This window comes from Bufo bufo, chromosome 1 (assembly GCF_905171765.1).
Source record: "Bufo bufo chromosome 1, aBufBuf1.1, whole genome shotgun sequence".
Classification (NCBI taxonomy): Eukaryota; Metazoa; Chordata; class Amphibia; order Anura; family Bufonidae; genus Bufo; species Bufo bufo.
Window position 1 is genome coordinate 234284415 of NC_053389.1, and position 22657 is coordinate 234307071.

At 44.3% G+C, this 22657-nt stretch overlaps 1 protein-coding gene and 1 long non-coding RNA gene across 3 annotated transcripts; one reads left to right on the top strand and one right to left on the bottom strand.

Moving 5' to 3' along the window:
* The first annotated feature begins 8655 nt into the window (after nucleotides 1–8655).
* LOC121004737 lies at nucleotides 8656–9737 on the top strand. The gene is made up of 2 exons (XR_005779823.1): nucleotides 8656–8712; nucleotides 8839–9737. It is a non-coding gene; the product is annotated as an uncharacterized LOC121004737 (long non-coding RNA).
* A 640-nt stretch (nucleotides 9738–10377) lies between these two features.
* Nucleotides 10378–21423, bottom strand: LOC121004724. 2 transcript variants are annotated; one of them, XM_040437058.1, is made up of 3 exons: nucleotides 21354–21423; nucleotides 15560–15761; nucleotides 10378–12301 (listed from the first exon to the last, which is right to left on the bottom strand). In XM_040437058.1, the coding sequence occupies exon 3, from the start codon at nucleotides 12169–12171 to the stop codon at nucleotides 11236–11238; it is 936 nt and encodes a 311-aa protein (XP_040292992.1). In that variant the 5' UTR covers nucleotides 12172–12301; nucleotides 15560–15761; nucleotides 21354–21423; the 3' UTR covers nucleotides 10378–11235. The 2 variants fall into 2 exon arrangements, with proteins under 2 accessions (XP_040292992.1, XP_040292984.1); XM_040437050.1 differs by lacking the exon at nucleotides 15560–15761 and having other exon boundaries at nucleotides 21354–21401.
* Nucleotides 21424–22657: the final 1234 nt, after the last annotated feature.

The window sequence follows — 22657 nt, forward strand, 5'->3', positions numbered from 1 at the left end:
TTGACACAGTATGGCTCAATTTTCAAACGGATCCGTCTCCCATTGACTTTCAATGTAAAGTCAAAACAAATCCGTTTGCATTATCATGAACAAAAAAAAAAAATTTTTATTTTTTTTTTTTTTTTTTTGTTCATGGTAATGCAAACTGATCCGTTCTGAACGGATCTAAGCGTTTGCATTATAGGTGCGGATCCGTCTGTGCAGATACCAGACCGATCCGCACCTAACGCAGGTGTGAAAGTAGCCTTATGTATGTATACCTCTTCTCATATGTACAGCGCTATGGAATGAATGGCGCTTAAATAATAATAATAATATCTGGATCCTGGAAAACCCCTTTAATACCATGTTTCATTAAACATAATTATACATTAAAGGGAACCTGTCACCTGCAAAACGCATATTAAACCGACCACAGTACCTTACAGTATCCCCTAGTGTGTTGCTAATCATGTTTTTCTTTCCTCTTTGTGTTTCTTCATACTTGTTAAAAACGCTGTTTTAATGTCGGTTGGCGCTGTCTCCGAGTCAGGCTTGAAGTCAAGGGGGCAGCGGCCTCCTTGCCTCAAGTAAAGCTAAGCCCGCCCCTTACCCCTCCTCTCTACAATTAGATTGACATGCTGCCGTGATCAAACTCTTCTAGTGCATGTGTTACAGCGCGATCCTCACTCAGCCATCTGCATTTTGATGACTGGGGATGCGCTGGACAGTTTGATTGCGCGCACGCCCGGCCGTCACGCTGTAACAGGCGCGGTACACGCATGCGCTAGAAGAGAGCGATCACGGCAGAATGTCCATCTAATTGTAGAGAGGAGGGGTAAGGGGCGGGCTTAGCTTCAGACCATGTGGTAGATGCGCCGCATGTCCTAATATGGAACGATCGTTTGATTTTGTGGACTCCTCTAGAACCAGGTCCTTTAAGATCCATCACTCCCTTACATGTTCTAGTTCGAGGGTGGTATATTATGCGTCATGCCCCAAGATATATGTGGGCCTGAAAACACGCAAACTAAAAATCTGCGTACATGAACATGTAAAGGACATCCTCAATGCACAGGAAACTAAAGAGGATGAGGTCCCTAAACCAATTGTGAGACACTTCAAAGAGTTTCACTCGTGTAATCCCAGACTTCTTAAGGTTAGAGGGATCGACTGGGTCCAGGTCGATTTACGTGCAGGCAATGTATCCAAGAGGCTGGCTCAAAAGGAGAGCCGCTGGATTTGGACCCTTGGGACTTTACATCCCAGGGGTCTAAATGTCAATTTGGGCTTCTCATCTTTCTTGTAACTGCTGGGACCACGCTTGTGGATCCTATTACTTTTTTAAATATTTTTTAATTAATTTTTCTTAACATGTTCTCTCTCTCCATTACCTTTTTCTTTCATAGGACGCCACATCTTCATATCCCCTTTCTACTCACTCCTGTTACAATCAGACTTTTCTTCAGTCTGTTACCTTTTTTGAGCACCTGTTGGATCATGTCCATCATACAGATATATGCTTAATATGTGCTTGTTTGTATATTATATATTCACCTCCTCATTCCCCACACTATGTTCGCCCGCTTTTTATGTGTCCATTTTTCATGTACACTTTATCTTGGAATTTGGCAACCATGTCTTTATGAGCACTGCCACTTTTACCCTCATTTCCATCCCTTTCTTCCCTCTCTCCCTTTCCTTTGCAGGCCATTATTCCTATTTACCATGCACTGTCACTTTGACTCCATTTGTTGCAACTCCATTTACTTCTTTAGTGTTTGTAATATGAATTGCAAGTATTCCCACATTCCTTGTGGGCTACCCTGTCTCCCCTTCTCACACTTATATTTTATCAATTTTTATTCCCCTGTATTTTTTCTGCATTATCATGCAGACCCTTCATTTTCATGGTTTATATACCATCCTAAGCACATTTGCACTTTATAGACCCTCGTCTATACCTTACATATCACTTCAAGCATTTATGTTCATCAATATATTGGCTGTTATGTAATACGGTGATTATGTATGTATGTTTATATAATATCACTATTATCATTATTCCTTGTACCATCATATACTGTGAACCTGCATCCACTTTGTATTCTGTATTTACATCTGTTTTGGCATATGTACCCTTGTTCCATGTACTCATGTAAATAACTGGATTTTTGGTACTATTCAAGGGAGGTGCGCATAATTTATGTCACACTTTTGCGGAGAAATTTAGGTTATATGATGTATGTTGTTGTATAATATGATGTTGTCCTTCTCCTCTCCTGTGGTGCGCACGCACGTTGCCTAGCACCGCCCCTGGCGCCTCTCGCCTGTGCGTCCGATCATGTGACTCTGTCATGTGATGTGGGCGTGTAGGCGGGACGCTGGGCGCGGTTTGACTGGAGCTCTGCGCCATTACACATCCACAGCTGAGGACAGGCATGTATAATCAACTTTCTATTGGTTGAGAGAGCCTGTAAATACACGATTCACAGTGATGGCGTTACCCCCAGACGAAGGCACGCCGAAACGCGCGTTGGGGTAGCGTCATCCTGGGTTACATAGCACACGTCTCTTTCAGGCGAGTCTCTGTTCTCTTTTTTTTACCTATACGGCATTTGACTTAGGTTACTTTTCATACCTGGTCTTCACTGTGGTTTGTTCTTTATTTTCTATGTTACACTCGCAATACAAACCCTGTTTCATTGCCGTGTAGGTTCATCTTTGACTGCTGACTCACCTGTGCACTTAGGTTATCATTATATTTTTCTTTGGTCATTGTACCATGTACATTCCATTGACCAAAACATATATTTTTGACAATTGATACGTGTGCTATCCCAGGGTGGCGCTCTTTTTCTTCTCCCATTCACCTTTTTAATGGCATATCATTTACTTTTTTCTTTACATATATATTTTTAACCATGTTACAATGAAATAAAATATATATTTTTTGGTACTGTGAGCTCCGTTCTCTTGTTTTTTCGCTTATCCTAACTAGCTCGGGAGCTAGTACCGAGTCACAACTACGGGTGTCCTCTGTGGCTACATTGGGTGGACACTGTTCCTCATTCCCCATCTGGACACCCTTGGTCTTTTTTGTTTTTTTAGCTTTACTTGAGGCAAGGAGGCCGCTGCCCCCCTTGACTTCAAGCCTGACTCGGAGACAGCGCCAACAGACATTAAAACAGCGTTTTTAACAAGTATGAAGAAACACAAAGAGGAAAGAAATACATGATTAGCAACACACTGGGGGATACTGTAAGGTACTGTGGTCGGTTTAATATGCGTTTTGCAGGTGACAGGTTCCCTTTAAATAAAGCCAAACAACGTTAATTAGGTACCCACACTAATTACCTGAAGAATCAACGTAACAGGTTATTTACTGTGAAATGTGACTAGAAAAAGAGTAAATGGGTGTGAAATAGGCCACGTCAAGTAAAATATGGGAATAAAGAATTTGCCACAATGAATAATTTAGGGTACATACATCCACATGGGAGGTAATTCATTTATGACTGTAAAATCTGCTGCAAAATATGCGTGAGTTACAGCCAAATGTCAGATTTTTCTGCAGATTTCACCCTCTGCATTGCAAAGATTGAAATCTGCTGTGGAAATCTGCAGCATAAATTGACTTTTTGATTAAAAATTCACACCGCAGGCCAACTTAGGGCTCATGTTTTAGTCTGCATCCAATCTGCATTTTCTGTGGGTCGGATGCAGACCCATTCAAAAGATGCGAACAGCACACCGTGTGCTATCCGCATCCATATGTTCGTTCTGCAGCTCTGCAAAAAAATTAGAACCTGTCCTATTCTTGCCCGTATTACGGACAAGGATAGGAATGTTCTATTGTGGAACGCACACGGCTGGTATCAGTGTTTTGCGGATCCATGATTTGCGGATGGTAAAAAAAGGCTACAGCTGTGTGCATGAGCCCTTACTCGTGAGTCTTTTTTGTTTTTACAGCGTGTGGATGGGATGTCTTGAAATGGAAAATGCGCAAATCTGCAGCATTGCGATCCTGGGTGGACATACCCTAAGGCCTCTTTCACACGGGCGTCCCAGATTTGCTCTGGATGCATTGTGGGAAACCCGCACGAGTGCGCACGCAATTTGTCAGTTTTGACTGTGATTGCGTTGTTCAGTTTTTATTGCGCGGGTGCAATGCGTTTTGCACGCCCGTGATAAAAAACTGAATGTGGTACCCAGACCCGAACCCGGATTTCTTCACTGAAGTTCGGGTTTGGGTTAGGTGTTCTGTAGATTTTATTATTTTCCCTTAAAACATGGTTATAAGGGAAAATAATAGCTTTCTTAATACAGAATGCTTACTCAAATGTCGATTGAGCGGTTAAAAAATAAAAACATTAACTCACCTCATCCACTTAATCACACAGCCGGCATCGTCTTCTTTCAGGACCTGCAAAAGGACCTTTCATGACGTAATTACGCTCACCACGTAGTGAGCGCGGTGACGTCAGCGCAGGTCCTGCTGAATGAAGATAGAAATATTTTAATCTTCATTCAGCAGGACCTGTGCTGACGTCACCGCTCTCACCACGTGGTGAGCGTGATTACATCATCAAAGGTCCTTTTTCAGGTCCTGAAAGAAGAAGAAAGAAGACGATGCCGGCTGTGCGATCAAGTGGATGAGGCGAGTTAATTTTTTTTTTTATAACCCCCAAGGCACATTTTACTAAGCATTTTGTATTAAGAATACTATTATTTTATAAACAATGTTAAAAGGGAAAATAATACAGTGAATAGACTTTAATGGGGGTCCGAGGTTGCTCATCCCTATCATCTCCTAGCAACCATGCGTGAAAATCGCACCGCATCCGCACTTGCTTGCCGATGGTTGCGATTTTCACGCAGTCCCGCATAATATAGAACATGCTGCGATTTTCACGCAACGCACAAGTGATGCGTGAAAATCAAGGCTCATCTGCACAGCCCCATTGAAGTGAATGGGTCCAGATTCAGTGCGGGTGCAGTTCGTTCACCTCACGCATTGCACCTGCGCGTAATTCTCGCCCGTGTGAAAGGGGCCTAAGGGGTTAATGAACATACATGTACCTTATACGCCACATTCTGTTATTGCTGATACAAGTTTATCATCGGCTCCAGTGTCCACAAACTATCTGAGAGCGGTCGTCAATAATTATGGAGTGGTAAATGGAGGATCGTAGCTGCGCATTGTCCACGTATTGTACAGAATAAAATAAAAGTCAAATTCAGCGTAAAAATCATCTAAATGTATAATTAATTGTAAAGAGTTGTATTATTAGGTCTCAAATATATAAGATAAAAGTCATTCAATGGAGCCCTCACCAACCCGTTATGTGCAGTTAATGTAGACATCATAGTAATTAGGACGTTGGGGGAGCGCTGTGCATAAAAGCTGAATTCTCCTTTTTTGCCTGGAGTTCCCCTTTAAGAACAGATACAATGTTGCACATCTCTCCTGTACACTAGGTGCCATCATAGACAGACAAAAAAGCAGCAAAATGAGACAAAGAAGTAACAAAACTCCTCCCAAGTCATGGATTACAGCGAAATATTAGCGTCAATGCTTTTGAAGCCGAATTCCATGTAAAGCGAAGGAAAGTGAAACCCAACAAAGAATCATTTATGAAAACTTTATTCCAAGAGGAAGACAATGAAACATACAGATGATTAGAAACGCAAATCTCCATATAACAGGGTCTAGAGTAAAACTGTGGAGTGAAAAAAAAAAAACACAATCATATTGAGTAGAATATTCTACACCTTCCTCCATAGGCTGGACTGATGTTTCAGCAAATATCGCTTTTTCTTTAATGAACCTTTTTCCACGAGGCCACCTTCACCCGGTGGTTTCTTTATATGGCACCAAATTTTGAAACAAAATTTTATATGGTGTTTTTTTTCAAACCCTATAGAGAAGCCGATGGGGAAAATGCCAGAAAAGATGCCATCCCCAGACATGCTGTGTCTTGACAAAAATGGGGAGATATCTGGAATTTGTCTGACACAGAACCGCTCTTTGTTGCCCATAGCGACCGATCGTGAAAATCACAGCACAGCTTTTATTTGTCATAGTGCGCTTGAAAAAAAATTCATGACTCTGTCATTGTGACATTTCACTTTAGAGTTTAATGTTTTGGCCAAAAAATAAAAAACATTTGGGTCACCAGTCCTAATAAATGTACAGCCGGAGGATGTGACAGACTATAATTCATGCCAGCCTCCTAGCTGGCATGAATAAAGGTACATGTTCCGGCCCTGCTGCGCTGTCCCCTCCTCGCCATTCCCCCTTTTCATGCCACATCAGACAAGTGGCGAGAAGGGGGTAAAGTCGCAGATTTTGCTGCAAATATGGCATGCAACCAAATCTGCATCTTTTTTACGCCACTGTTGTCGCACAAATAGCATAATAAATGTCCCCCCTGATTTTTCACCAAAATGCTGTGTGTGAAACCAGCATAAAATTTAAAGGAAGGCTGAGTTTTCTACTGTAAGGGCTCCTTTGTCCCTGGGTTTGTTTTTTCTTTTAATAAAAAAAATAAAAAAACGCCTGTCATTCTGCAAAAAAAACAAACACTGGAAGTCTATGGGAGTAAAAACGTCAGACCCATGCTGTGATTTGAAAAAAAAAAAAAAAAAAACACACCTTAAAAGGGGTTCTTCAGGAATTAAAATAAAAATACCTAAATATTACTTTATTATAAATATATTCCCAAATATCTTTTATTAGTTATAATGGCTCATTTTGTCTAGGAGAAATAAATTGTCCACCGTCCTATTAGTACACACAAAACCTGTCCTAATCACACAGCAGGACAAGTTACTTCACAACACTGAGAGAAAGAGCTGCCTCATCCTCCTCTGTGCTCTGCTTGTCAGGGATTATTATCCTGTGTCCTCATGAACTCCATTCCTACTAGGCCTGCACAATATATCGCCAAAGCAATCGCAATAAATCGCCATATAGCAATCGCCAATAGGCCGACCCAAAAATGCTGCAATTGTATTACCATATTTTTCGCTTTATAAGACAAACTTTTTTTGTGGGGGGAAAATGGCAGTGCGTCTTATAAAGCGATGGTTGACTTTTTACGTGGCTGACACGGATGTATCGCCGGCCGCTATGTTGCACAGCGGGGAGGGAGGAGGGCTGCAGGCAAGTCGTTATTTTAATGAACAAATGTTCTTCTATTTATTCTGTTTATCTGTTCTGTGCAGTGCTATTAAGAAAATGGCAAGTTTTGTACTTTGTACTTTTGCAGTAATGCAAATATGTTGTTTAATTTAGTAAAAGAGGTTTTATTTTGAAAAACACTGTGCATTTCAGTTCTGGGGTTAAGCATAACTACATTTCAGCATTATCAGTAATTTCTGTGTGCTTTTGCCTTGAAAATCCAGGCAAATAGACCTCTAGCCATTAAAGTCCTGGTTGCCATAGTAGGAGCGGGGAGCGGGGGAGCGGTATACTTACAGTCCGTGCGGCTCCCGGGGCGCTCCAGAATGACGTCAGAGCGCCCCATGCGCATGGATGACGTGAACCATGCGATCACGTGATCCATGCGCTTGGGGCGCCCTGACGTCACTCTGGAGCGCCCGGGGAGCCGCACGGACGGTAAGTACACTGCTCCCCCGCTCCCCACTACACTTACCATGGCTGCCAGGACTTTAGCGTCCCGGGAGCCATGGTAACCATTCAGAAAAAGCTAAATGTCGGCTCCGGCAATGCGCCGAAACGACGTTTAGCTTAAGGCCGGATCCGGATCAATGCCTTCCAATGGGCATTAATTCCGGATCCGGCCTTGCGGCAAGTGTTCCGGATTTTTGGCCGGAGCAAAAAGCGCAGCACGCTGCGGTATTTTCTCCGGCCAAAAAACGTTCCGTTCCGGAACTGAAGACATCCTGATGCATCCTGAACGGATTTCTCTCCATTCAGAATGCATTAGGATAATCCTGATCAGGATTCTTCCGGCATAGAGCCCCGACGACGGAACTCTATACCGGAAAAGAACTGATCAGTTATATCCCCATGCATTCTGAATGGGGAGCAATCCGTTCAGGATGCATCAGGATGTCTTCAGTTCAGTCATTTTGACTGATCAGGCAAAAGAGAAAAGCGTAGCATGCTACGGTTTTATCTCCGGCGAAAAAAACTGAAGACTTGCCTAAATGCCGGATCCGGCATTTTTTTCCCCATAGGAATGTATTAGTGCCGGATTCGGCATTCAAAATACCTGCGCAGACCTTTAAAAATGAGAAAAATAAATAAATACCGGATCCGTTTTGCCTGATGACACCGGAAAAACGGATACGTTATTGCAATGCATTTTTCTGACTGATCAGGAACCTGATCAGTCTGAAAAATGCCTGATCAGTCAGAAAAATGCATTGCAATACCGGATCTGTTTTTCCGGTGTCATCAGGCAAAACGGATGTCATTTTTTTCAGACTGATCAGGCATTTTTCAGGCTGATCAGGAACCTGATCAGTCTGAAAAATGCCTGATCAGCCTGAAAAATGCCTGATCAGTCTGAAAAAATGACATCCATTCGCCTGATCAGGCAGTCAGATCAGGCAACGGAACTGCCTGCCGGAATCAAACAACGCAATTGTGAAAGTACCCTTATTCAGAATCATAATTCCCTGACAAGTAGGAGAGGAGGATGAGGCAGCTGTTTACCTCAGTGTTGTGAAGTAACTTCCCCTGCTGTGTGATTAGGACAGGTTTTGTGTGTACTAACAGGACGACGGCCATTTTATTTCTCCTTATGATTGCTCCCCGGACAAAACGAGCCATTATACCTAATGAAAGGTATTTGGGAATATATTTATAATAAAGTCATATTTAAGTATTTTTATTTCCTTACTTCCTGGAGAACCCCTTTAAGACCCCATGCACACGGCCATAAGGCCGCCATGCCTGTTGCGAACCGCAGGTCCGCAAAACACGGGAAGCGGCCAAGTGCACCTCGCATCGTGGTGTGGAGCCATTGACTTCAATAGGCCTGCGATGCGAAAGATAGGACATGCCCTAGCTTTTGCATTGCGGAGGCACGGTCACTGGGCTTCCTTGGGCTTTTGTGTCCATCCCTCTTCATCGCAAAAGAGTAAAAATCGCATGATGGTGCCTACACATATTGCGGATTACGTGCGTTTTTCCCATGTGGATTTTCGTGTGGAAAAACCACAGCGTAATACAGTACCAGCAAAGTATGATATTAGACAAATCTCAGTACACTTTGCTTTTTTCTTAGGACTCATTTACCCGAACGTTTGGCCTCCATGCCTGTGTTGCGGACCCCAAACAGCGGCTCCACAATACACAGGCACCGGCAATGTGAACTCTGTATCATGGATGCGGACCCATTGACTTAAATGAGTCTGCGAACTGCAAGATACAGCAAAGTATAGGACAGGTCATCTCTTTTGTGGAGCGGAGGCATGGATCGGAACCTACGGAAACACCAGCACTTCTGTGGGCTTTTGGGTCTGTGCCTCCGCACCACAAAGGATAAGACATGTCCTATCTTTTGCGGATGGCGGACCCATCAAAGGGTCCGCACCGCAATACGGAGTTCACACGGCCAGTGCCGAAGCCATACATTCGTGTGAATGGACCCTTAGGTGCAGAAATTGACCTGTGGTGCGGATTTTGAAATCTGCAGTATGTCAATTGTGTTTTTCTTGTGCGGATTTCACCCTTTTCTATGGAAGAGTGAGACCTGCAGTAAATCCGCATCAAATCTGTACCAAAAAAACATATAAAAACTGCAAAAAAAAATTGCCAACACTGAGATAAAAGTGCAGATTTATGTGCATTGTTATCTGCCCTGTGTGTCATCACTAAATCTGCACTGTGTGTCATCACCCTTAAAATCCACAAGTAACACATGCAGATTTTGGTGCAAAAACTGTGAAAAGTGCACAAAAATACACACTGAAAGTCTGCATAAACTACACCCTAGAGCTCGCCATACACATGTGTGATGCCCGTTGCCGTATTGCGGGCCGCATTTGCGGATGCGCAATACATGGGCACCGTTCCGTGGCCATTCCGCATGGATGCGGACCCATTCATTTCAATCGGTCCGCAAATCCAGAACGGTGCCGTGCTTCCGCACCAGAAAAAGATAGAACGTGCTCTATCTTTTTGCGGAACGGAAGGATCGCGGACCCATTAAAGTGAATGGGTCTGCGATCCCCATGGACGGTGCCCATGCATTGCGGACCGCAATTTGCGGTCCACAGCACGGGCTTCACACGTTCGTGTGAATGAGCCCTAACTATCTGATTCTTCTCTCAGGGCATTCGGCTGAGAGCTACCTCATGTGAACAGCAGACTTAAGGGTGCTTTTATTTGGTTTTTTATGTCGTTTCTCAGTTTTTTCACTTTTGTGCTTCTAGTGGCACCTGCATTTTTTGTGGGGGGTTTTTTGCGGCAAATGTTATCTGAAGGTCTATGAGACATATGAAACGCAGGGCACACAAGCAAAATTTTTGCTACAACAGTTTCTTCATTAGGTGGTCTTTTTTTTATTTTTATGCAGCGTGCTGGAGCGCTTGGTTTGTTTTCAGGCATTTTCAAATCAGCTTCTTTATAGGTAAAAATAAATCGCTAGTGGGCAAGCACATTGGGGGTCATTTATGAAGACCGGCGATTTAGACACCGGTCTTCATCCTTCCTGCGCTGGTGGTTCAGCCGCCTAAGTAATTTAAAGGCGCCGACACTACGACTAAAATACACGTAGAAATTATAAATGTCCCCGTCCCCTTTTTTAAACCTGCCGTGAACAAGGGGAAAAAGTAACAGATTGCAGTGCAAATAACCTTTGCGCTGCAATCTGCGACAGATATACGCCAAAATATCTGTTTGTAAATGACCCCCAAAGCCCGCCAAATAACGCTGAAAAAGTATGTGCCATATTAAAAGGAAATGCATGCCGTTATTCTGGTATATTTAACTGGCAAAAAATGCCAGTGCAAATCTGCATGTGTAGGAACCCTACGTGTTCCTTTAGTAGACAGATACTTGGCAGTGTATCCCTGTACTAACCTACATTGGCTACTTTGAGCTAAACTTAACTTCATTTCAAGATTCTGATTTAATGAAGGATTAAACATTTCTTTTCCTAACACATTATAGGTTCTCCAATCCATCTAAGACATCTAACTGAAATATTTTAAATCTAATGCATGCATTTTCCATTTGCAAATATTACCCCCTGCCCACAGCACAGCATAGCATCTTCATGTCTTACAACATAGAGAATGAGGCCCAAACCGTCTAGAATCTAGACCTGCTTCCTCCAAGGCAAAAGATAGGACCCTGCTGAACTGGAACTGAGTTAGAGGCGTTCCATTTTCATGGATAAAAAAGTTTTTACCCCCATCTGGCCTCACCTCCAAGAATTTCTTAATTCTGTTTAAAGGACATAAAAATTTGTCGTCTTGCTTTTTAACCTCCACCCATTGGCTTTTGTTGGATCGGACTTTCTGCATCTTGCAATATACAGAATTTCGCTCTAAGATGACGTCTTTGAATGCCAGTCCTGTGCCGTCTTCATCTTTGCTTCTTGCCGCCAGCTCTTCCATGTCAAAGGGCCCATAAAATGCCAACGTGAAGACCGCAGAAAACAGTCGGCTCTCATTGTTGTCAAAGCAAACCTTTTTGGTGGCGTAGAGCACAGAACCAAGCATCTCAGGGGTCAGGAGCTCGCCATAGTCACCGTTGCTCTCTGTCTCCACGGTATCTTCCATCTCCCTGTTTCTCCAACTTGTCAGCATTTGCTGGATAATAAACAGTTTGGTGACATCTTTTTTTTCCATGATCTGCAAGCAAAAGGAGATCCCGGCCAGGGTGCCCACCACTTTGCCTCGACTGTACCTACTAGATATTAGATGTTCAAAGAAATCCACCATAACTTTCTCTGCCCGACACCAACCTCTTTGGCGAGCTGCTTTCTTGAACTGCATCCAGGATTTCCAGGAGGCCAGATACTTCTCCCAGGTCCTAGGTGATAGTATTGAGTTGACAAGATCCTGAGCTGTCTGATTGCAGCCTGGTCTGAAGTCCAACGTTCCCTCGTCAGATATCGTAACAAAGTCAGGATGTTTCCCAACGTCCTCACGTTCTCGGGATGTTCTGTGGTAACTTGAGGATGTTGAGGCTTCTGAGCAGGACATGTCTTTGGAATCACCGGGCGCAGGTTATTAGAAACTGGTTTTAAACTTTCTGGATTCAATCCTTGATTGTAAAAATCCACACACCCAGTCACTTCACCTATACCAAGGGTTCCCATAAGCATCGAGGTCCCTGAAACAGAAGGACAGACAGTTTACTTATTGTCTGTGGTAATCTCTAAATGACTAGGAAGCAAATGACAGTGTAAGATTAGACGCTATAATGATAATGCAGATGGCCGTGACTGGTTCAACGCACAGGGTTTCAGTGAAAAACATCACTTTTTATGGTGTTTTTTTGTGTGTGTGTGTGGCTTTTGGGCCAGAATGCTGCAGATGTACAAGTAATAGTAAAATATAAACTACATACAAAGAGTTTTGCTTTGTGCCTTTTTTTTTTTTCAAATGCAGCATTCTCTGCATATGGCGTTTCTGTTGGACTTGAAAAATAGCAGGAAAAGTGAATGTACGAAATATCAATAAAAAAATTTGCACTAAAGATGATATGAAAAAATATGTTTAAGAAAATGTTTAGTTTTTTCCCCCCAAAAATCAGAAAATAAGGCCTCTTGCACACAAACATTTTTTTTTTCCATTTCGGTTTCGTTTTTGCGTATTCGTATACGGAACTATTCATCTCAATGGATCCACAAAAAAAAAAAAAGGAAGGTACTCCCTATGCCTTCCGTTTACGTATTTTTGTTCTGCTGAAAGATATCCCATTATTGCCCTCAAATCACGTTCCGTGGCTCCATTCAAGTCAATGGGTCCGCAAAAAAAACTGAATGCATACGGAAATGCATCCGTATGTCTTCTGTATCCGTTCCGTTTTTGCAGAACCATCTATTGAAAATTTTATGCCCAGCCCAATTTTTTTTATGTACTTACTGTTTAAACATTATTGTATGCTTCCGTTTCTGTTTGTGATCCGTTTTTTGCGGATCGCAAACAGAAACCAAACGGCAAAACAGAACGAACACGGAAACACTACTGAAACAAAAAACGGATCTGTTTAAAACGGACCGCAAAACCATATGGTCATGTGCAGGAGGCCTAAGGCTGTGTGAATGAACCCCAAAATCAAGAAAGACAATCAAGTGGAAAGAACTTATTGGATCTAAATTAACAGCTACTGAGGTATCCGCTGGGTTAATAGCTGGATATCGAAAAGTTCTAACGATAATTGGGTCAGAGGTCTGTTCTATTGGGCATATTATGCTTTTGATTTGCCAATGGAAAAAAAAATATTTTGGGGTATAAAAGGCAATATTCAAAACCTGAGATCTGAGTAAAGGTTGTTTTACAAGGACTGATATTTCAGGCAATTATTGGGAACAAACCAAAGGTTCCCTATAATTGCCTGCTTGTCAGTGGGAAAAAGAACTTCATTTACATGCAGAAATCACCTTTGCTGTTTAGGGACAAGAGATCAATACAGATATCACTTGTCCCCATACAAAATCATTGTTCCTGAGTAGGCTGAGCTATGGCACAGAAACTATGATTTTAGGTGCCACATGAGCAAAAGGATCACCTGATGAACAATTGTTTGCCCGTTCGTTGGGTGATCACTGGCACCTTTTACACAGGTCAATTATCGGGAACGAGCGTTTCTACAAAAACTCATCCCCGATAACTGGTTTGGTTATAGGTCCATGTAAAGGACCTTACAAAACTGATTATTCCCAGGGAACCCCTTTAAGGCAAATCTGTCCCATAGGTAGTGATCATATAGGACCCGTTTTTGGGCAGAGATTACAGGTATTAAAGGGGGAAGTGACTTTAGCAAAGATCCCTGGTTGTATTTATTTCACAATGAAGCTCGGTCAGGTTGGCAAGGGAGACCTTTACCCAAGATTGTCCATTTAATCTTATTAGTAGCCAGAAAGTGTATTTTGAAGAAATGGGTTGAACAACCAATATTGCCAATGTTTTTGAAAAGGATGGAGAAGCTGATACTTCTTAAAAAAAAACTGCATACGACACAAGTTCATGGTGATGTGGTCTGTATGTTGAGAAGGTGTTGGCCTAGGGATAAAGATGGCATGGAGGAATCTGAATAATAGAGGAGTTATCTATATTGTTAGTATGAATGAGGGTGCCAGTCTGGAGTGACACCTGGGGAAGGGCGCAGTTGAGAGAGATTTTGAACTATTATTAAAGGGGTTGTCCGGGCTTTTACTAATGATGACCTATCATAAGGATAGATCATCAATATCAGATCGGCGGGGTGGTCTTTGCCATATACAGCAGCAGTGGATAGGAAGAGAGAAGGGAGACAGCGCGTACGCACCTCGCGCCGGGTCCTCATACAGCTGATCGGCGGGGGTGCCGGGTGGCAGACCCCCACGGATCTGATATTGAGGACCTATCCTGAGGATAGGTCATCAATAGTAAAAGACCGGACAACCCCTTTAATGTTGTCAGTTAAATTCAATTAATAACTGGTATGTATTTTGGAAAACAAATGAAATAAAATATATTATTATAAAAAAAAGGACAATGGGGGAGATTTATCACACTGGTGTAAAGAAAAACTGGCTTAGTTCCCCATAGCAACCAATCAGATTCCACCTTTCATTTTCCAAAGGAGTTGTCCAAAATGAAAGGTGGAATCTGATTAGTTGCTATTGGCAACTAAACCAGTTCTACTTTACACCTGTTTGATAAATGAGCCCAAACGAGTCTTGCAGTAGCACAAGAGTTACGCTGGAGACCTCCAGCAGGCACTTTACACCGAGTAGTGGTCCCTTTGCTTACATATGTTGTATGGCCACTAACCCCGGAGCTAATACCAGCGTCTAAGCATTGTAATAAGAGCGGCTGATATCAGTCAATATCTCTGCACTGGACATCTAGGACATAAAGTAGTCATCATGGGGGCAGGTAGGTTTCTACACTCCCCGAAACGACGGACAACAGAGAACCTCAGATCACATTCACTTGTCCTACACCAGCCTCTCCGCAGCCTGGAATGGCTGATAACAGGGAACAGATAATTGTCTGCTCCTGACCTACAGAGAGTTTACAATAACGGATACCAAGGAACAATAGTTTGCATCGACTTATCTTATAGTCAACCTTCCCCAGTCTGAAATGGCTGATAACAGGAAACAATGGGGGAGATTTATCAAAAGAAAACTGGCTTAGTTGCTCATAGCAACCAATCAGATTCCACCTTTCATGTTCCAAAGGAGCTCTGAAGAAATGAAAGGTGGAATCTGATTGGTTGCTATGGGCAACTAAGCCAGTTTTGATAAACCTCCCCCAATAAATAAATGTATAGACCCTGGCTAACAGAAGCTATATCGTGAGATCACGGCTGACACTGAATTGTTCCCTGCAATGACGGCCAATCTATTTACCACCGTCCTCTGAGACTCCTACTCACATTATTTGGTGAGCTGTTGCATCAGCGCAATGGGAGGTGGCCGCAGCGTAAACTCCGGACGACCCGTCAGACTGAATTCAGGAAAGCGGGCGTCCACAACTGATGACTTCGACACAATGCAAGAGTATTGTTGATGAAGAATCCTGCCAGTGTGTACGGTACCCTTGGGGCAAGGCGACCAATGATGTAACAATACAGTATCCTACGGGAATTACAGAGGACTTAACCCCTGCAGAGCTAAACAGCATAATATACACAGCGTGTACAGTATACACATAGTGCGATAACGAGATACAACAAATCTAATAAAAATACTTGTTGTACTAATATTGTTCACGGCATAAAATAATTTCCAGCCATGAATAATAGGGAAAAGCAAAGCAGCTGTGACCTGCGTCTATAAATAGGGAGAGTTTTCCCATGAAATGCGTTGGGCGTGCCTTCACCATGGAGAAATGTGAAACCTAACATTAATGGAGAAGAGTGGCGGCCATTATTAGATGGGTGGTTATATACATGTATGCCGCAGCCTATCACCACGTTCCGCCTAACACGTTAGCACTACATTTTTTAACCTATATCTCAAAATGTAAGGCCCCTTTCACACGAGTGAGTATTCCGCGCGGGTGCAATGCGTGATGTGAACGCATTGCGCCCGCACGGAATCCAGACCCAGTCATTTTAATGGGGCTGTGTACATGAGCTTTGGTTTTCGCGCATCACTTGTGCGTTGCGTGAAAATCGCAGCATGTTCTATATTTTGCGATTTTCACGTTGAAAAGTGAATGGGGCTGTGTTTTTTACAGATGGTTGCTAAGAGAGGTTGTTTGTATACCATCAGTTTTTTATCGCGCATGCAAAACGCATTAAATCGCATTGCACCCACGCGATAAAAGATGAACAACTGAACGCAATCGCATACTAAACTGAATGCCCTCGCAACACATCCAGACCTAATCGGCTCACGCTCGTCTGCAAGGGGCCTAAAGCAAAGGGGACATCATTCGTTTACATTCATTTCAATGGGTCCGAATTTGGCATCAATTTTAGGTAATTCCAAAGGATTTTTTTCTGGTTGGGGGGGGATCCCTTCAATATTGAAGTTAAGTGCCGCACTTCATTTATATACACTGTATTATAAAGCTAATGGTGCGTTCTGCAGAAAGCACAAACAACAGAGCCCTGTTTGCTCAGGAGACGATTATTTCAGCAAAGCGCCGCGTTCTCTTGGGAAGCGTTAGTGGCGACAATGCAAACACTAGAAGTAAAAATCACCCAGAACTGAGTATATTATTATTGGTATTATTATAATTATTACTACTATTGTATTAGGCTACTTTCACACTGGCGTTTTAGCTTTCCGTTTGCGAGATCCGTTCGGGGATCTCACAAGCGGTCCAGAACGGATCAGTTTTGCCCTAATGCATTCTGAATGGAAAAGGATCCGCTCAGAATACTTCTGTTTGCCTCTGTTCCGTCTCCATTCCGCTCTGGAGGCGGACACTAAAACACTGCTTGCAGCGTTTTGGTGTCCGTCTGACGAAACAGAGCCAAACGGATCCGTTCTGACACACAATGTAAGTCAATGGGAACGAATCCCTTTTTCACTGACACAGTCTGGCACAATAGAAAACGGATCTTTCAATAGTGTTCAAGACGGTTGTATTATCTGAACGGATCCGTCTGTGCAGATCCATGACGGATCCGCACCAAACGCGAGTGTGAAAGTAGCCTTACCTGTTAATGCGCCATCAGCAATATCTGCTAGTTGCCAGAGCCGGTCTGAAATCAAATGCGGTCACCGGGAGCAGGCAGTTCCGAGAACAGCCCGATGAAGGCCCCCGGCGGCTGTTCTCAGGACTGCCTGCTCCCGGTGACCGCATTTGATTTCAGACCGGCTCTGGCAACTAGCAGATATTGCTGATGGCGCATTAACAGGTAAGGCTACTTTCACACTCGCGTTTGGTGCGGATCCGTCATGGATCTGCACAGACGGATCCGTTCAGATAATACAACCGCATGTGTCCGTTCAGAACGGATCCGTTTGTATTATCTTAAGGGCTTACCTGTGCATCGCCGGACGGGTGGGTCAAGATGGCAGCCCGCATGTGTTCGCTGGCGAACACTGCGAACTGACCATCACTGAGCAGGAGTAGGGCAGGACTGGTTTTCAGCCTCTGGATGTAAAGAAGAATGATTATATTCACTGACAGGAAGCAGAGTTCCTAAAATGATGATAATACCGGCATGGCGACATAGAAACATTGGAAAAATGTACTAGTGTGGTTGTGCCTACACCTATGCGCCAAACTTTGGAGTCTTCCTGGCGCATAGTGTTGCATCAAGCTTTAAACCTATTTATGAAGCAAATGCACCAAAAACAAAAAAGAATCCAGCGCACCTAGCCTGCCTGATTTAGTTTTCCAGTTTGCCAAGGGAGAGTGGCAAAGCAAAAAAGTAAGCCAACCAATGGCTGGTCTAAAGCCTAAAATGTCATCCAGCCTGGGCTAGGGAGAGTTCACATCACCGTATGGTTTTCCGTTCCTCTGATCCAAAAAAATAAAAAACGCATCCTGTATTTTAAGCATGCACATTTTGCATCTGTTTTAGCCATTTCCATCTGAGATCCGTCATTTTAGACGGGAAAAAATAATACTTCATGTAGGTTTTTTTTCCCCCATCTAAAATAATGGATCTCAGATGGAAATGGCTAAAACGGATGCCAAATATGCATAACGGATGCTTAAAATACAGAATCCATTTTTTGTTGTTTATTTTTCTGTTCTTCTGACGGATCAGAAAAACTAAACAGTGATGAGGACCTGGCCTTAGGGCTCAAGAACTTAAGGGCTCCGTGCTCGTCCGGCGGTTCCACAATATATGGGCACTGGCCGTGTGCACTCCGTGCTGCGGACTCATTGACTTGAATAGGTCCGCAATATACGGCCAAAGATAGGACATGTCCCATCTTTTCCGGCGCAGAGGCACGAATCAGAGGCCCACGGAAACACTACAAAGCGCTTCCGTGGGCTTTCGGGTCTGTGCATCCACACCACAAAAGATAAGATATGTCCTATCTTTTGCTGTATCTTCATTCAAGTCAATGGGTCCGCATCTGCAGCGCGGAGAGTGCCCATGCATTTTTCACCGCTACGTGGGCATGAGCCCTTACTGTGATAAATTTGGTGCCTCTTTAGACTGCCACATTTCACACAGGATTTGTATATCGGTCCCTTTGTGACTGTGGAAGTGTTCCCCTGCAGTGCACTGGGCATGCCCTGGTAATTTCATGGCAGTTCCAGTCTTGTAATTATACTTTATAATAATGGTGATAAACTGGCATGCTGAAGGCTGACTGACATCATCTGTACTACCTGAAAAGTGTACGCTATGGCTCTACATCTAAAGGAGGACTACAAGTCCCAGCAGTCATTCATATAAAAGTAAGGTTTATTTCTACAGCAGTAGCTTAACCTCCTCGGGCAGCCTGACCGGATCCTTACCAGCCACCAACACTCAGGCAGGCTGAGGGTATGTTCACACAAATAAAATCCGTTGTGGCCATTTTCCACCACAAAATCCGCCACCAAAGCGCTAACAATAGCTTTCCATTGACTTGTGCGTTTGTTTCCGCCACTAAATTGAGATCTGCTTCTGAAGTGGCATGTTACTTCTTAGGCCTCATGCACACGGCCGTTGTTTGGGTCCGTATCCGAGCCGCCGCAAAAGATGGGGACAGCACTCCGTGTGCTGTCCGCATCCGTTGCTCCGTTCCGTGGTCCGCAAAAAAAATATAACCTGTCCTATTCTTGTCCGTTTTGCGGACAAAAATAGGTAGTTATATCAATGGCTGTCCGTGCTATTCCGCAAATTGCAGAACGCACACAGACGCCATCCGTGTTTTGCGGATCGGCAGTTTGTGGACCGCAAAACACACAACGGTCGTGTGCATGAGGCCTTAGAAGCATTTTAATGGCTTTTCCACGACCAAGCGTTTTGGCCACTTTCACACGAACGATACGGATTGTGTCAGGACGCAATCAGTGAAATTTGCACCATTTCGCAAGCAAGTTCAGTCACTTTTGTCTGCAATTGTGTTCAGTGTTTCAGTTTTTTCCTCGAGGGTGCAATCGGTTTTGATGCGTTTTTCATGCGAAGGGAAAAAAAACTGCAGTTTTTGCGGCTTGGATGCGGCCCTATTCACTTCAATGGGGCCAGCACTCCGTATGCTGTCCGCATCCGTTGCTCCGTTCCGTTGTCCGCAAAAAAATATAACCTGTCCTATTCTTGTCTGTTTTGCGGACAACAATAGGCAGTTATATCAATGGCTGTCCGTGCCTTTCCTGCAAATTGCGGAATGCACACGGACGCCATCCGTGTTTTGCGGGACCGCAAAACACACAACGGTCGTGTGCATTAGGCCTTAGAAACAATATCTCCTAGCAAACATCAGTGAAAAACACACTGCATCCAGATGCAACGCGCTTTTCACTGAAGTCCCATTCACTTCTTTGGGGCCAGGGCTGCATGAAAAACGCAGAATATAGAACATGCTGCGATTCTCACGCAACGCAGAACTGAAATGAATGGGTCAGGATTCAGTGCGTGTGCTGTGCGTTTACTTCACGTATTGCACCCTCGTGTGAGAGGCCTTACAAGCATTTTAGAAGAGTATTTGGTTGAGGATTTACTAGAGGTTTTGCCAGCGTTATCTTATTCAGCCCTCAGTTGTGATATAATTCGGAAGCATTTTTTATGGCAGAAACACAGCTAAAAACGCTTCTAAAATTGTTAGCGTTTTTTTTTCACTTCTCCATTAACTTCAATATAAAATCCTCTATCAATCTGCTTCTAAGGCCTCTTGCACACGGCCGTTGTGCTCCCGTGGCCGCAATACACGTTGTGCTCCGGCGGTTCCGCAATACACGGGGCACCAACCTCGTGCACTCCCCATCACGGATGCGGACCCATTCACTTGAATGGGTCCACAAATCTGGAGATGCGGTGCAGAACAGAAGCATGGAAAGGAACCCCACGGAAGCACTACGGAGTGCTTCCGTGGGGTTCCAATCCGTGTTACCGTTCCGGAAAAAAAATAGAACTTGTTCTATCTTTTTGCAGAACGGACGGATCAGGGACCCATTTAAGTTAAATGGGTCTGGATTAGTGTTGAGCGAACTTGTGTTTTAAGTTCGGCGTCTAAAGTTCGGGTTATCGAAGTATCCCGTTATGGATTCCGCTACCACGGACCAGAACGGAATTTAGAATCCATAACGCGATTCTTCGATAACCCGAACTTTAGACGCCGAACTTAAAACACAAGTTCGCTCAACACTAGTCTGGATCCGTCCCGGACACCGCACGGACGATGCCCGTTCTTTGGGGACCGCAAATTGCAGTGCACAGCATGGAACCACTACGGCCGTGTGCATGAGGCCTAAGAAGTAACAGCCACTTCAGATGTGCATCTCAATATGCCATTATGTGCACGTGGTGTCAATGGAAAGCTAGTGACGGTGGGTTTCACAGTGGACAATGGCCATGGAATCCACTGTGGAATCCATCACCAAAAATGACCTTATTTCCGCTACTAATCTGCTACGGATTTTCCTTGCCGCTCGTGTTGCTGTGTTCCTGCTAGAACTGATCACGGGCCAACACTTGTAGGGCCCGGGAATGCATCCGTTATCATGGGCGTCACTAGGTTAGAGCGTTCGGGGCCTGGGCCCCAGATGTTTTCTCCCAGGCCCCGAATATACTGCCTGCAAATGAAAAAAAAAGGGGGACTACTAACCAGGGTCGCGGCTAAACTCCAAGCAGGAAACGAACCTCCTGACGTCACGGGGTCACGTGACAGTCTCTTGTCACGTGACTCTGAATCAGCAGCGTCGGAAGCTGGAGAGCTCAGGCAGGTCCCGGGTGGCTGCTCATCACTCATAGAGGGCGGAGAACTGTATGCTGGGGGATTCTGTGTGAGACTGGATGCAGAGGTGGGGGCCATGGAAAAGTGTGCGCGGGGGGAAGCCTGTAATATCGTGTGCAGAGGGGGGAGGGGGTTGTCATGTAATATTGTAAGTACAGGGGGGGTGCCATGTAATATCGTGTGCAGAGGGGGCTGTAATATTGTATGCAGGGGAGGGGGGGCCGTGTAATGTTGTATGCAGGGGGGGCGTGTAATATTGTATGCAGGGGTGTGTGTAATATTGTATGCAGGGGGGGCGTGTAATATTGTATGCAGGGGGGGGGGGCGTGTAATATTGTATGCAGGGGGGGGGGCGTGTAATATTGTATGCAGGGGGGGGCGTGTAATATTGTATGCAGGGGGGGCGTGTAATATTGTATGCAGGGGGGGGCGTGTAATATTGTATGCAGGGGGGGGCGTGTAATATTGTATGCAGGGGGGGGGGCGTGTAATATTGTATGCAGGGGGGGCGTGTAATATTGTATGCAGGGGGGGGCGTGTAATATTGTATGCGGGGGGCGTGTAATATTGTATGCAGGGGGGGCGTGTAATATTGTATGCAGGGGGGGGGAGGGGGTTGTCATGTAATATTGTAAGTACAGGGGGGGTGCCATGTAATATCGTGTGCAGAGGGGGCTGTAATATTGTGCGCAGAGGGGGTTGTGTAACATTTTAAGTATGAGGGGGTGCCGTGTAATATTGTATGCAGGGGGGGGGGCATGTAATATTGTATGTAGGGGGGGCGTGTAATATTGTATGCAGGGGGGGCGTGTAATATTGTATGCGGGGGGGCGTGTAATATTGTATGCGGGGGGGCGTGTAATATTGTATGCAGGGGGGAGGGGGTTGTCATGTAATATTGTAAGTACAGGGGGGGTGCCATGTAATATCGTTTGCAGAGGGGGCTGTAATATTGTGCGCAGAGGGGGTTGTGTAACATTTTAAGTACGAGGGGGTGCCGTGTAATATTGTATGCAGGGGGGGGGGCATGTAATATTGTATGCAGGGGGGGGCGTGTAATATTGTATGCAGGGGGGGGCGTGTAATATTGTATGCAGGGGGGGGCGTGTAATATTGTATGCAGGGGGGGGGCGTGTAATATTGTATGCAGGGGGGGGGGCGTGTAATATTGTATG